The sequence below is a fragment of the Dipteris shenzhenensis genome, chromosome 14 (assembly GCF_047967505.1).
Source record: "Dipteris shenzhenensis isolate YYH24624 ecotype China chromosome 14, Dip_SZ_1.0, whole genome shotgun sequence".
Taxonomy (NCBI): domain Eukaryota; kingdom Viridiplantae; phylum Streptophyta; class Polypodiopsida; order Gleicheniales; family Dipteridaceae; genus Dipteris; species Dipteris shenzhenensis.
Genome location: NC_141609.1, coordinates 43,818,110 through 43,831,843, shown reverse-complemented (window position 1 = coordinate 43,831,843; position 13,734 = coordinate 43,818,110). Strand labels below are relative to the sequence as shown.

At 41.7% G+C, this 13,734-nt stretch overlaps 1 protein-coding gene across 1 annotated transcript in view; it reads right to left on the bottom strand.

Moving 5' to 3' along the window:
- LOC147894679 (callose synthase 9-like) overlaps nucleotides 1-13,734 on the bottom strand; it is a 433,662-nt gene that overhangs the window by 189,218 nt on the left and 230,710 nt on the right. The window contains exon 24 of the mRNA XM_087384939.1: nucleotides 12,204-12,295. Within this exon, the coding sequence (XP_087241065.1) occupies nucleotides 12,204-12,295 (92 nt within the window). The remainder of the gene's footprint in view (nucleotides 1-12,203; nucleotides 12,296-13,734) is intronic.

Genomic DNA, 13,734 nt, shown 5'->3' with positions numbered 1-13,734 from the left:
ATATTGGAGAGGTATCTCGGGCCATGCTAAATGAAAAAGATCTACCTGATTATTATTAGACTGAAGCAGTTGCTACAGCAGTTTACATAATGAACAGGACTCCCACTGCAGCGATACATGGCATGACGCCAGAGGAGATGTATACTGGTAGGAATCCAGACATTTCTCATTTGAAAATCTTTGGTTGCATTGCCTATGTTCATGTGCCAGATGAGTTGAGGTCCAAGTTGGATCCAAAAGCTGAGAAGTGCGTCTTTATTGTTTATTCTCTGCAGCAGAAAGGATATAGATGCTATAACCCTTCTACTCGTAAGTTTACAGTGAGCAGAGATGTTGTTTTTGATGAGATGAGCAGCTGGTATAAACCAGTAAATGTGATGATTGATGTAGATGCACAAAATGGTAATGCTGCATAGAATTCACAGCAGCAATCACAAAATATTAGTGGACCTACAGTGTCCTCTAGCAGTGGATCACATACTTCGCCATGGACAGGTAGATTGAGATCAGGAGAATCTTCTCAAAGCAATGCAGATAGTGGTACGCAGGTATCAGGAAAAGGAAAAGAGAAGGTAGATCAGCCCATGTTTGATGTGAATGCAGGTCACTCTTATGTGGATGGTGAATCGAGTGGCTCAGAACAGAGCATTGATGATGAGTTGGGTATTCCTTCTGTTGTTACACCTGGAGTAAGGAAGACCAGGGATGTTTTGAGAGCACCTATAAGGAAGCCTATTTTGCGCAGGTCTACCAGAGCTAGGTATCCTGTGGATAGGCTGAAATATGATGGATTTATAGCCATTCACTATGCCTATATGGTCAAAGTGATACAGAAACCAGAACCCACTTCTTTTGAGCAAGCCATGGGAAAAGAAAAATGGGAGAAAGCCATGGATGAAGAAATGGATGCCTTGGAAGAAAATGCTACATGGGAATTGGTGCCTTTGCCTAAAAACAAGAATGCGATTGGCTGTAAGTGGGTTTATAAGATCAAGCACAATGCAGATGGTTCTGTGAATAGATACAAGGCACGATTAGTTGTCAAGGGGTATGCACAGACATATGGCATTGATTATGAAGAAACATTTAGTCCGGTTGCAAGGATGGCAACTGCAAGAGCAGTCATTCCTATGGATGCATCAAAGGGATGGTCTTTACATCAGATGGATGTAAAGAATGCCTTCTTGCATGGTGATTTGCAAGAAGAGGTCTTTATGGAGCAGCCACCAGGTTATGTTCATGCTATTCATCCTGAGTTTGTTTGCAGGTTGAAGAAAGACTTGTATGGCTTGAAGCAAGCACCTAGAGCATGGTCTGACAAGATAGGACAATATCTTGTCACTATGGCTTTCAGATTTCCAAGGCAGATTTCTCACCCTATGTGAGAAAAACAGAGAAAGGGATTATGCTGCTTGTCATTTATGTTGATGATTTGATCATCACAGGTGATAGTGATGAAGATATCCTTCATGTGAAAATGCTATTGAAGCAGAAGTTTGAGATGAAGGATTTGGGAGAGCTGCGTTATTTCTTGGGCATTGAGGTGATTAGATCACCAAGTGAGATACAGCTCTTGTAGAGGCAGTATGGATTGGACATGATGTCCAAATATGGGATGACAGGCTGTAAGCCTATTTCAGTTCCTTTGGAGCAGAATGTGAAGTTGAGCACAGATGCAGGTGAGCTTCTGGAAGACCCTACTATGTACAGACGCATAGTAGGAAGTTTGATTTATATGACTATTACCAGGCCAGATTTAAGCTATGCTGTTGGATTGGTAAGTCAGTTTATGCAGGCTCCAAGGAAACCGCATTTGGATGCGGCTAGATGCATACTCAGGTATGTGAAGTCCACATTGCAGTATGGACTATTTTATGAGGCTGGGGTTCAGATACAGTTGCATGGATACACTGATGCTGATTGGGCTGGTAGTATTTCTGATAGACGATCTACCAGTGGATATGTGTTTTTTTTTGGGAGTGCTGCAGTCACCTGGAGCAGCAAGAAACAGCCTACAGTTGCCTTGTCGAGCATAGAGGCTGAGTACAGGGGTGCAGCAATGGCTGCATGTGAGGTAGCTTGGTTGCATAAGCTACTTTATGATATGCATCAGTCTACAGATGGGCCAGTTGTCATTTATTGTGACAACATGAGCAGTATACACTTGGCAAATAACCCAGTCTATCATGCTAGAACAAAGCACATTGAGGTGCATTATCACTATGTGCGGGAGAAGGTTTTACTAGGTCTTATTGATCTAGTTTATGTCAGCACAGAGGATCAGGTAGCTGACATATTCACAAAGGCATTGGGCGCAGAGAAGCTGCGCAAGTTCAGAGACTTGCTTGGTGTGTAAGAATTGGGATTGAGCTCGAGGGGGAGTGTTGAGATATCGAGCTCCACTCGTGATATGCCAGGGTGACCGTTGTGCATTTATGTCACCGACTTGTTAGCTGCAGATGCCACCTTAGTTAGTTGAGTTTGGTTTGAGACCCACATATAGAGTTCTTCTATTTCTTTGTACTTGAGTTCTTTTGGCTTTCACAACTAAGAAGAGGAAAACTGTTTTCAGCCTCCACCTGTGTGTGTATTCCCCCATTGTGTATGTGAGAAAGCCGCAAGTGAGACTCCTTCCCTCTCTCCCACTATCTTCACACTTGTTTCTCCTATTGTTTCTTTGCAAAAAGCTTCAATGCTGGAAATGTCTTTTTCAGATATTGAATTGGATGAAGCCCTCAAGCATTTGGGTAAACATAAATCCCCTGGCTGGGATGGTTTGACAGTTGAATTTTTTGTAGCCTTCTGGGCTGAATTGAAGGGTCCAATCTTGAAGCTCATTAATGTAGCCTGGCAGCATCAACATCTTCCCTCAGCTTGGAAGCATGGTCTGGTTAAGCTTGTGCCCAAAAAACCCCTATGTGAGACTATGGATGACTGGAGGCCCATCACTTTGATGCCTGTTATATATAAACTTATTGCTAAAATGTTGGTTCATCAGATAAAGGATATCCTTCATGATGGACTTCATCCCAAGCAATATGATTTTGTTCCAAGAAGGAATATACATGATAATACCTCCAATACTCTCATCGCAATGGAATATGCGAAATATTCAGCTCAAGATGTTTTGGTCATGCAGGTGGATGTGGCAAAGGCATTTGATACAGTACAGTAGGATTATGTCTCTCAAATCATGTCTAAATGGGCCAAAGCTAATTAATGTCATATATTGGCTTTACTTAGATTCCACTGCTCAATGCTTTATAGGGAATCATTTGTCTTAGTCTTGGACTCTGGAACAATCAGTTCGAGAGGAATGCCCTCTCGGTGCTTTGCTCTATGCTATTGCTTCACATCCTTTGCTTCTTTATATGGATCATCTGGTTGATACTGGACAGTTAGTGGGGCTTTAGATTCCAAGTTCACGGCCTTACATTGCACAGGCTTATGCAGATGATTCATTCTTCATGCCAAAGAATAGTCCTTTGGAGCTTCGCCTATTGATGGATACCCTTTTTGATTTTGGGTTGGCAGCTGGTCTAAAAATTAATTTTCAGAAATCAAAACTCTTGCCTCTAAAGCATTGTGACTGGCATGCTATCCTTTGGCCTGGAAAACATAGTAAGACATTTGGGTTATCCCATTGGCTGGAAAATCAGAAATAAGCAACAAATATCTTGGGTATTAAACAAAATTCAGGACAAATTAGAATATTAGATGATCTCCACTTGGCCATTGCATGTTCGTCCATGTTCATTGTTCTAGCTTATGTCCAATTTTACCTTCCTCTATTACATTGGTCATCTCGAGATCTCTCTTCTTTTATGTCTCAAGCCATGGAGATTTTTTGGAAAACTAAGCTTCATAAAAAAGCTTTAAGGTTGCTCAAAATGGACCTGCTTTGCTCACCAAGAATGCATGGTGGTTTGAATATTATAAACATCAAATTTCATGTGTTGGCAAAAAAGATCACTATGCTCAAGACCTTTTTTCAGCAAGAGCAGCCTTGGTCTATCATGTTGGCATTTTTGTGTGGTCAGATGCGCACAAATGCTTATGGACATTGGCTAGTTGATCCATCGGAAGTAGTACTTGGCAAGTTTCAAGGTAAAATCCCTGGTTGTCCATTTTCTACTGCCTTGATTCAGGATTGGAAGAAAGTGCTCTCTTGCATCAAATGGTCTCCCCATCTTGCTTCTGTAGATTCCTCGCTTCGAATGAAAATCCTTCATTGGAGTGCTGTTTTTTACTCTCCTCTTGCTGTACAACAACCAATCAGAGCTTACAATTTTATGATGTTGGGCATCCGGTTCATTGACGATGTGGTAGATACTCAGGGGCATATTCTCTCTTTTCCGGCAGCATGCCAACACTACCGTAGACCTATATGGCAAGCTATTGCAGATCTCTTACTCCCTTTGGTTCCAATTCCAACATTGGAAGTAAGAGACAGGCTTCAAGATTGGCATCTTCAGTCTTCAAGTCTAGGACTATCCTCTCAACCTTTGCATCTATTGACTTCCATTCAGGCTTATCGATTGATATCACCTCCTCCATGGATTGCTAATCATGCAAATTCTCTTTGGCATCTGAATAAGTCTTTAACTTGGTGGAAAGAAAAATTGAAATTGATATGGAATTGAAAATGCCATTGAATCAGAGACTCTTTCTATTGTTAGTATTTTTCCAGTGGGAGTGAAATTGGCTCAAAGAAGGATTGCCTCTACTCTTTGTCCAAGATGTCATCATACTCCTGAGAGTATTTCACATTTATTGTGGTTTTGTTCATATTCCAGAGACCTTCTGGACAAGATCTCCTATTTTTTCTCTCTCTGATTTCCTGCACACAAGTTCTCGAGGTTTTCTTGGATGTTTGGCAAATTATCACCTTCTTTGTCACAGTATTCTCTTTTCTTCCATTGGATCATATACTGGGCCTTATGGACCTCTGGCTACAACAAAATCATGCATATTTGAATTCACCCCTTCAGCACCCTTATGAGTTCTTCCGAGCCTCATTGTGGCAGTCCTTATATGATGCCTTGCACGAGGAGGATTTGGATGTTTCTTGCATTCAGCTTTTCTTTTACTGTTTCTGATGGATAGGGCCTTGGCTCTTTTCTCGAGCACTACCCTGATGTAAAATGGATGTTTCATAATATAATTTTCTTAGTTTCACCCCCAAAAAAAAAAGTGTGTGTAGGTGTGTGTGTGACGAGCGAAGATGGAAATCTCTAGGATGGGATGGTCTTACAGTTGAGTTTTTTCTAAAATATTCGCCTCTTTTGAAGCATATATTGCTGCATATGGTGAACTCTGCTTGGCAAAATCAAAAAATGCCAGATACATGGAAGAGAGGTCTTGTTAAACTCCTTCAAAAAAAGCAAATTTGTGAATCTTTGGCTGATTGGAGACCTATCATGCTTATGCCAGTCATTTAAAAAGTTACTACCAAAATGATTGTTGATCGGCTAAAAGGTTATTTACTTGTAAATTTTTTCCTTGTACTTATTGGTGGGTTTTTACCTCTTTTGAGGTTTCCCACATAGAAATATAAGATTTTACTATTAAAAAATATGTGTGTGTGTGTGTGTGTGTGTGTGTAGCAGAGTTTGCATCAGAGGAGAATCAAAACAGAAATTTGCAGATTCTTATGCCTGATGGATCATGGACTACTTCACGGTCACAGCTTGCCTCTGTTTGTGTGCATCACTTCTCTCAGCAATTTGGCTCCGCAGCTCCTCCCTCGCAACAGGTTTTGCTTGCACGAAATTTACTGTTGCAAAATGTTTCTCCAATCATTTTCCCTACTCAAGCTTTGGAATTGGAGGAACCCTTTACTGAGAGGGAACTGTCAGATGCCATCAAATCATGTGGCAGATGGAAATCCCCTGGATGGGATGGCTTGACAGTCGAGTTTTTTTCTAGCATACTGGCCTATTTTGAAGCATCCATTACTATCTATGGTGAATGCTGCATGGCAACATCAAAAAATGCCAGACACATGGAAGAGAGGTCTTGTTAAACTCCTTCCTAAAAAACAAATTTGTGAGTCTTTGGCAGACTGGAGACCTATCACTCTTATGCCCGTAATTTACAAAGTCACTACCAAAATGATTGTTGCTCGGCTAAAGGGGTTTTTACATGATGGGTTGCATCCTGCGCAATATGGCTTTGTCCCGCGTAGGCATATCACCGATAACATTGCTAATGCCTACATTGGAATTGAATATGCCAAATACACACATCAGGATGTTTTGTTATTGCAAGTTGATATTGCCAAAGCTTTTGATACAGTTCAGTGGGATTTCATTTCATCGACTATGCAGGCTTTGGGTTTTGGCACAAAAATGCAGCAACTCATCAATTGGCTATATCAAGATAGTGAAGTTGCTTGCATACTTTCAGGAGATATTTCTCCATCCTGGACTCTTGCTTGCTCTGTCAGACAAGGATGTCCACTGAGTGCTTTACTTTTTGCCATAGCCACTCATCCACTGCTTCAATATCTGGATCACCTCTTGGACACTGACCAGCTGCACGGTTTGGAGATCCTTGGCAGTCGCAGCATGATTGCTCAAGCATATGCTGATGATTCATTCTTTACTCCAAAAAATACTCGGGCTGATCTGTCCATGATTATGCATGCTCTTTCTACATATGGATTGGCTGCTGGCCTTCGGTTAAATTTTCCAAAATCAAAATTGTTGCCTTTACATGCACAGGACTGGCACAACCTTTTGTGGCCTAGGGAAATTGTCCCTGCTTCTCAATTCATTCGACATCTTGGTTATCCTTTAGGCTGGGGACTCACCCGTTCACAACAAACTGATTGGGTGCTAGTAAAGTTGAGGGCAAAACTTGAATATTGGAAGCTTGCAACTTGGCCATTATATGTTCGTCTGCGAATTACACAATCCATTTTGATAGCATACATACAATTTTATCTGCCTCTCACTATGTTCACTAAGGTAGATTTGGTTTCATTTATGTCAGCTATCATGGAAATTTTCTGGCTTTCAAAACATGGCAAGAAAAGTCTCAGATTACTCTCCATGCATCGTCTCTGTTCTCCAAAGATGCACGGGGGTCTGAACATTCTCAATATTCAAATGCATTTACTTGCTCACAGGGGGAAAATGATAATGCAGTTTCTACAAGGAGATCAGCCTTGGGCTTTTATGATTCGCTCTCTCTTATTACATCTTCATACATCTGCTTTTGGGAATTGGCAGCCTACTCAGTGGGAATTTTTATTTGGCTCTATCCAAGGCAAGATCAGAGGATGCCCTTTTGTCTCTTCTCTGCTTCTTGATTGGAAACACATTTTATCCCACTTGGAATGGAAAGGCAAGGACTCTCTCTCGGGCAACTCTTTGAGGGAAGAGAATCTCTTTTGGTCTCAAGTATTCCACCCACCTTTGGCCATACAAGAACCCCGACGTTCTTATTTTCTCTCCTTCAAAGGCATTTCATCTATGGCGGATGTACTTCAAGATGATGGTACAATTCTATCTTTTTCTTTGGCTGCTCGCAAATATGGCTTGGGAGCTCATTATCGTCCTTTATGGCATAAAATTTCAGCAATGCTCCAACCGTACTTGCCGGTACCTCATTTAGAAATTCAGCATCGGCTTGAGGATTGGATTTTACGCTCTCCTTCCTCATATGTCCGTCCTTTGAAGCTTTCACATATCACAGTGTCATCATTGTATAGAGTGTTATTACCTCCACCTTGGATTTCCAACAGATCAAATACTGTTTGGCATATGGATCGTCCAATGAAGTGGTGGAGAAAAAGGCTGCGTCTCCTTTGGCATTACAAAGTCCCTCTTCGACAACAGCTTTTCCTATGGCGAGTTCTCCTTGGCATTTTTCCATCTGGACACTTACTCGCACACAGACATATTGCTTCAGCTGTTTGTCACAGATGCTCGCACTCTACTGAATCAGTGCTCCACATCTTTTAGTCCTGTCCAAATACTTCTGATCTCATTGCTCTCATCAGACAGACGCTTTGACAGCGATTTCCTACTGTTACTTTTGGCAGATTTTTCTGGTTGTTTGGATTTCATCCCCAGAGACAGGGTTTTGATTTATTTTTCGTATGGGTGCGATATTGGACCCTATGGACTTTATGGATGGATAGAAATCATAGAGTCTTTGGTGATCCACTATTTTCATCCTTTCTTTTTTTCAAATGATCTCTGCAACAATCATTCTACGATTGTTTTCAGACTCGTTTGATTGATCAGGATGTGTATACAGCCTCTACTGAGATCTTTTCTTGAGTAGTAGCTATTTCGCTTTTGAAGCAGCTATGAATGTAATTATTCTATAGAAATAAAAGATTTCTTCTCACAAAAAAAAAAATTGTGTGTGTGTAGCATCTTATTTTGAGGTTGCTACTTATGCATTTGAATATTGAGTATGTTCAGTCCCCCATGCATCTTTGGAGAGCAGAGACAGTGCATAGAGAGTAATCTGAGACTTTTCTTGCCATTTTTTGAACACCAAAAAATTTCCATGATAGCAGACATAAAGGAAACCAGATCTGCCTTAGTGAACATGATGAGAGGCAGATAGAATTGTATGTATGCTATCAGAATGGATTGCGTTATTCGCAAACGAACATGTAATGGCCAAGTTGCAAGCTTCCAATATTCAAGTCTTGCCCTCAACTTTGTGAGCACCCAATCAGTTTGTTGAGAATGAGTGAGCCCCCAACCTAGAGGATAGCCAAGATGTCAAATCAATTGAGAAGTTGGAACAATTTTCCCAGGCCACAAAAGACTATGCCAGTCTTTAGCATGCAACGGCAATAATTTTGATTTCTGAAAATTGACATGAAGACCAACAGCCAAACCATATGTAGAAAGAGCCTGCATAATCATGGAGAGATGCGCTCCGAGTATTTTTTGGAGTAAAGAAAGAATCATCAGCATATGCTTGAGCGATCATGCTACGGCTACCAGGAATTTCCAATCTGTGCAACATGCCAGTGTCCAAAAGGTGGTCCATATATTGAAGCATTGGATGAGTGACTATGGCAAAAAGTAAAGCACTGAGGGGACATCCTTGCCAAACAGAACAACCAAGAGTCCAGGTTGTAGAAATATCACCTGAAAGTATGCAGGCAACTTTACTATCTTGATATAGCCAATTGATAACCTGCTGCATTTTTGTGCCAAATCCCAATGCCTGCATAGTTGATGAAATAAAGTCCTACTTAACACTATCAAAGGCTTTGGCAATATCAACTTGCAATAGCAAAACATCCTGCTGCATATATTTTGTTCTTGTTTTTCCGCAGATCTTTGCAGCAATCTCTCTCTGATTGTCTGCAAACTCACTACATAGATTTTGATGTATATTTTTCCTACATTGAGATTTTATGTTGATGTATTGTCCAACTTTCCCTTTCTGGGAAGCATTCTTGTAATATAAATCAATAAAACTTTCACTAAAAAAAGTGTGTGTGTAGTGTGTGTGTGGGGTGTGTGGTGTAAGTGGAGAGAGCAGCTATGGCAATTCTGGTTTCTTGCATGCTCGTATGAGGCTCTCGCCAGGCCCGTTTTGCCTTCCGAACCCCTCCGCATATACCTTGGTGGTCTGCTCACGTCCTTCTTTCCCTACCTCAACTATCTGTTTATGGTGCAAGTGTGCAACGATGGATGGGCAGGATGCTTCCTCCATGATGAGTGCATCCCCTTTGCTTTCGCTCCCCTTCATACGCAGCTATGGAAGGTAGGTGTGCAGCTCCACGTTGATGAAGATCATCACCTCTAGGAGAGGCTAAGGAGAAGAGAAAATCAGGAGTAGCTACGAGAGGAGCTCACAAGGAGAGGGAGTGGAGGAGCTAGTCTCTCCATAGGTCTGAAGTGAGCTTCAAGGCCCCCTCATTCCTTGAGGAAAGCTAGCTCTGATACCACATAAAGGCACAGGAACGAAATGGAAAGGAAATGAAATGGCTGGAAATGAAGAGACAAGTGCAAAGCAATGATAACCAAAGTACTCACATGAATAGATAGCTTGATGTTGACTGTTATGAAAAGACTCAAGACAAGTACAACACTATATAGTGTGACACCAGACTCTAGAAAGCCATAGTGTATATGGGATAACTCCCAATATCACACGTGGCATGTCTAGGACTCACTAGACTCTAAAACACCCCCTAGACACCTAGTACACTCATTTTTGACTCATTTTGGCTTCATATTCCAACACATTGCTCTTCTTATTTCATTTCCATTTCATTATGTCTCTATTTGAGTATTATTATCTCTCTCCCTAGCCTACCCTCTCTCTCTCTCTCCACCATGCACCTTCATGTGGTATTAGAGCATCCTTTCCTACCTTTCCCTTCTCCATGCTCAATCTAGAGAATGAGGGAACCCCGCAAATGGAAGCCATCGTCTCCTCCATGATTGAGCTCCTTCCACTCCTTTCTCCCCATCTTGTTCTCTTCTTACCTTAGTCTCACCTTCGTAAGCTATGGAGTTTGGTTTGTTGCCCACATGAAAAGGAGTAGCTCGGTCACCATTTTTGTAGGCATTTGTGGGCGTCTTTGTAGAGGAAAAAGATAGCCCGTTTTTTGCTAAAAAACAGCTCGTTTTTGCCGTTTTGGGGGCATTTTTGTGAAGGAAATAGTTGCTTACTGTTGTAAAGATGTTTCTACTATTGCTCGTCCTAAAAACGATCTCATTTGGAGCTCGTTTTTAAAGAAACGACCTACTTGAAGAGAGCTGCTGCTACATCAACCATTGGTGTCATTATGTGTGCCATTGCAGCTCATTGCCTCTTCTCCTCCACATGAGCTGAGCTATCCTCATTTTGCCCACAAATTGCTGCTCCATCTCCTGCATGATAACATCTCTATCCTCCACCTCTTTTGCCTTCAGTTCCAGTCCTCGTTTCATCTCTTTTCTCGCTCCTAAAGTGCTGAAGACTGAAGTTGCCATTTCCCGAGGTATACAATGAGTTCTCTCAAACTCATTGCTCGTGGAGAAGTTCAAGGGGAAGGGTTCCTTACTTGGCAAACTAAGGTTCAGTTGCTCCTCATGAAAGAAAATATATGGGATGCTATTAAGGATGATGCTCCCACAACGGATCCTCAACAACTCAAGACATGGAAGCAACACAACTCAAAAGCTATTGCTATCATCGGACTTCGCCTCGATGATACTTTGATTCATCACTTCGACTTCAAATCCACCCCAGGCAATATGGGCCCGTCTCAAGAATATTTTTGGTAACAAAATCACAAACTCCAAGGTTTTCTTGAAGTTGCAATTTTATAACTTGAAAATGAAGGATAGTGATACACCCTTTATGAGCTTGGCTATGGCGACCAAAGGCAACATTTCAAAGTCTATGAGAGTTTTTGTAAGGCTTGGCCTGCATGTATCTTCTATATTCTCACGGATTGAGGTATTCGTTGGTTGTATACCCCTCCCCCCTGGCTGTTGGTGCCTGCTGCCGGGGTACTCTGGTCACGAGCTGAGACTCTGAGAGGTGGGCTGCAGGATAGCTACCACTTTTTTCATTTCAGTGCCTCAGAATTGCATGGATACTTTGAATGGTACTTTAATACTTGTATCTGTCTACATGATGTATTTTTTCCCAGATGTGCTTTGCTATTGCTTGTTTCTTTCATACTTTATAAAGTCTATTTGACACACACAAAAAGACCTACACCTTCTTCAACTTTATAATCAACAATGCCAGGAAATTTCAGATTCGTGCTAGAAGCTAGAGACCCTCTAGAACAGTAGATTGGAAGAGGTTCTAGGCTTTCAGAGCCATTTTGGTAGGAGGTTATGGAATCTCTTGGCCGGAAGGGGGGGGGGGGGCGGTGTCAGTGCGGAAGATCTTAAAAGAAAAATTAGACTCTAGACCTGGCATGTTTATTCTCAGACAATGTATCGTGTGTTATTATATGTCACAAGGAGGATCTTCTGAATTATAGAAGTAACTCTGAGTGGATCTTAACATTCTACTGCTCAACCAAATAATTATTTGACAGATACAGATATTTGGGATATTTACCATTACATGAAGAGTACAACGATCCCTTTTTCACTTAAAAGGTGAAGTGAAACCAATGAACAATCACACTTACATTAAAGAAGGGGAAGTCAGAAAGTGCCACAAAATTTATCCACATGATGATATATATTGTAGAAGAGACTTGTGCGAACCTTTGTGCAGGGAATAACTCAGCGACGGCATTGTAAAGTTCTTGCAAAGCTTTACGAACTTCCTTTTCTTGAAGTTGGCTCCATTTGTTTAGCTGTCCAGTTAAATGCAAGTAGGGAGTTGATATAACAAAATCCATTAACATTAAAACCCTACATGGATCCTGTCCTAGCTTCTATTTCAATTCATTGCATAGTAACATTAGAGAAACGAAATCTGAAGAACTTTTACTGCTTCTGAGCTGCTGCTAGCCCCCTCCCCCCACCTTTCCCTATTACTCTCTACCTGCCTTCTATCCCACATCCCTCTTCTCCACCCTTTCCACTCCCTCTTCCTTCAACTCCCTGCTGCAATCCTGCCCGAAACAGTCCCATCAGTGGAGCCCATCTTCACTCTTCCTGCCTGTTCCCCCCCCATGCCTCCTCTCATCTGATGTGCCATGGCTGGGGTGTCCATTTAGCCTGTCTAGGGACCCAGTCCACCAGTCACTATTCCCTGAAAGATGGGTATCTAATTAAAAATGATTGCCTATGCATCACCCAGGAGATGAGGAAAAAGATTTTGGAGGAATGCCATGCACCTCCCTATGCTGGACATAGAGGAATTACAGCAACAACTCTAGCACTAGAGAGGTATTTCTTTTGGCCAGGGAAGCCTTGTAAAGCCTTTAGGGCTATTTTTGATCATCCATTCAAAGATTTTGTTAAATGGACACACACTTAATTGTATCAGTGGACACATTACAGCTTGGGCACATTACAGTATGATGGGCAAAATGCACTATCTTTTTCCTATGATTTAGGAGCTACCTCCATTGATGTAGGAGAGGTGCCATTGATTTAGGACACCCTCTCTCCATTCCTATAAAAGAGGGACTTCCCTCTCACAATGAATAGAACACCCATTTGAATATCTCATGTGTTCTCACTCACCTCCGTGATGAAGCTCTCCTCTCTCCCCAAGTTCCGACATTTGGTATCAGATCCAGATTGAGTCCCTAGCCCATTGTAGCTTCAATATGCCACCTCATCATCTTCTTCTCCACTCTCCATCCTCTTCTTCATTTCTGCACTCTTTCTCTTTAGATTTTGCTTAGCTCCGTTCTCCTCCATTAAGGGACCACTACCAAATCCCTCTGAGCGAAAGTTTCCTCTACTTTGGGTGCACCTTTGACACCAAGCAATTAGGGAGAGATGCCCTCTACGCCCCATGCGACACGATCTCTGCTCGCCGAACTTTCAAGAAATTCTGCTTACTAACGCAATATTTCGCCAATTCCTTGTAGCCATGGGTGGGTGACACTATGAGCTTGCTGCTCATGAAATTTGAGCTTAAATGCTTGCTGGAACAAGGAGAAACAACCAAAAGACCAGTCGGAGAAGAGATTCCATTTTCCTTTGAAAGCCCTCCCAAATCTTTACTCTTCAGCTTACAATTGCACCCTCCATTTTCAGACTGCTCAAGTTGGGGGTAACAGTGATATCTGCTTCTAAGATGAACCATTGAATATGGTTAAGTGCTAGAAAGTTTCAT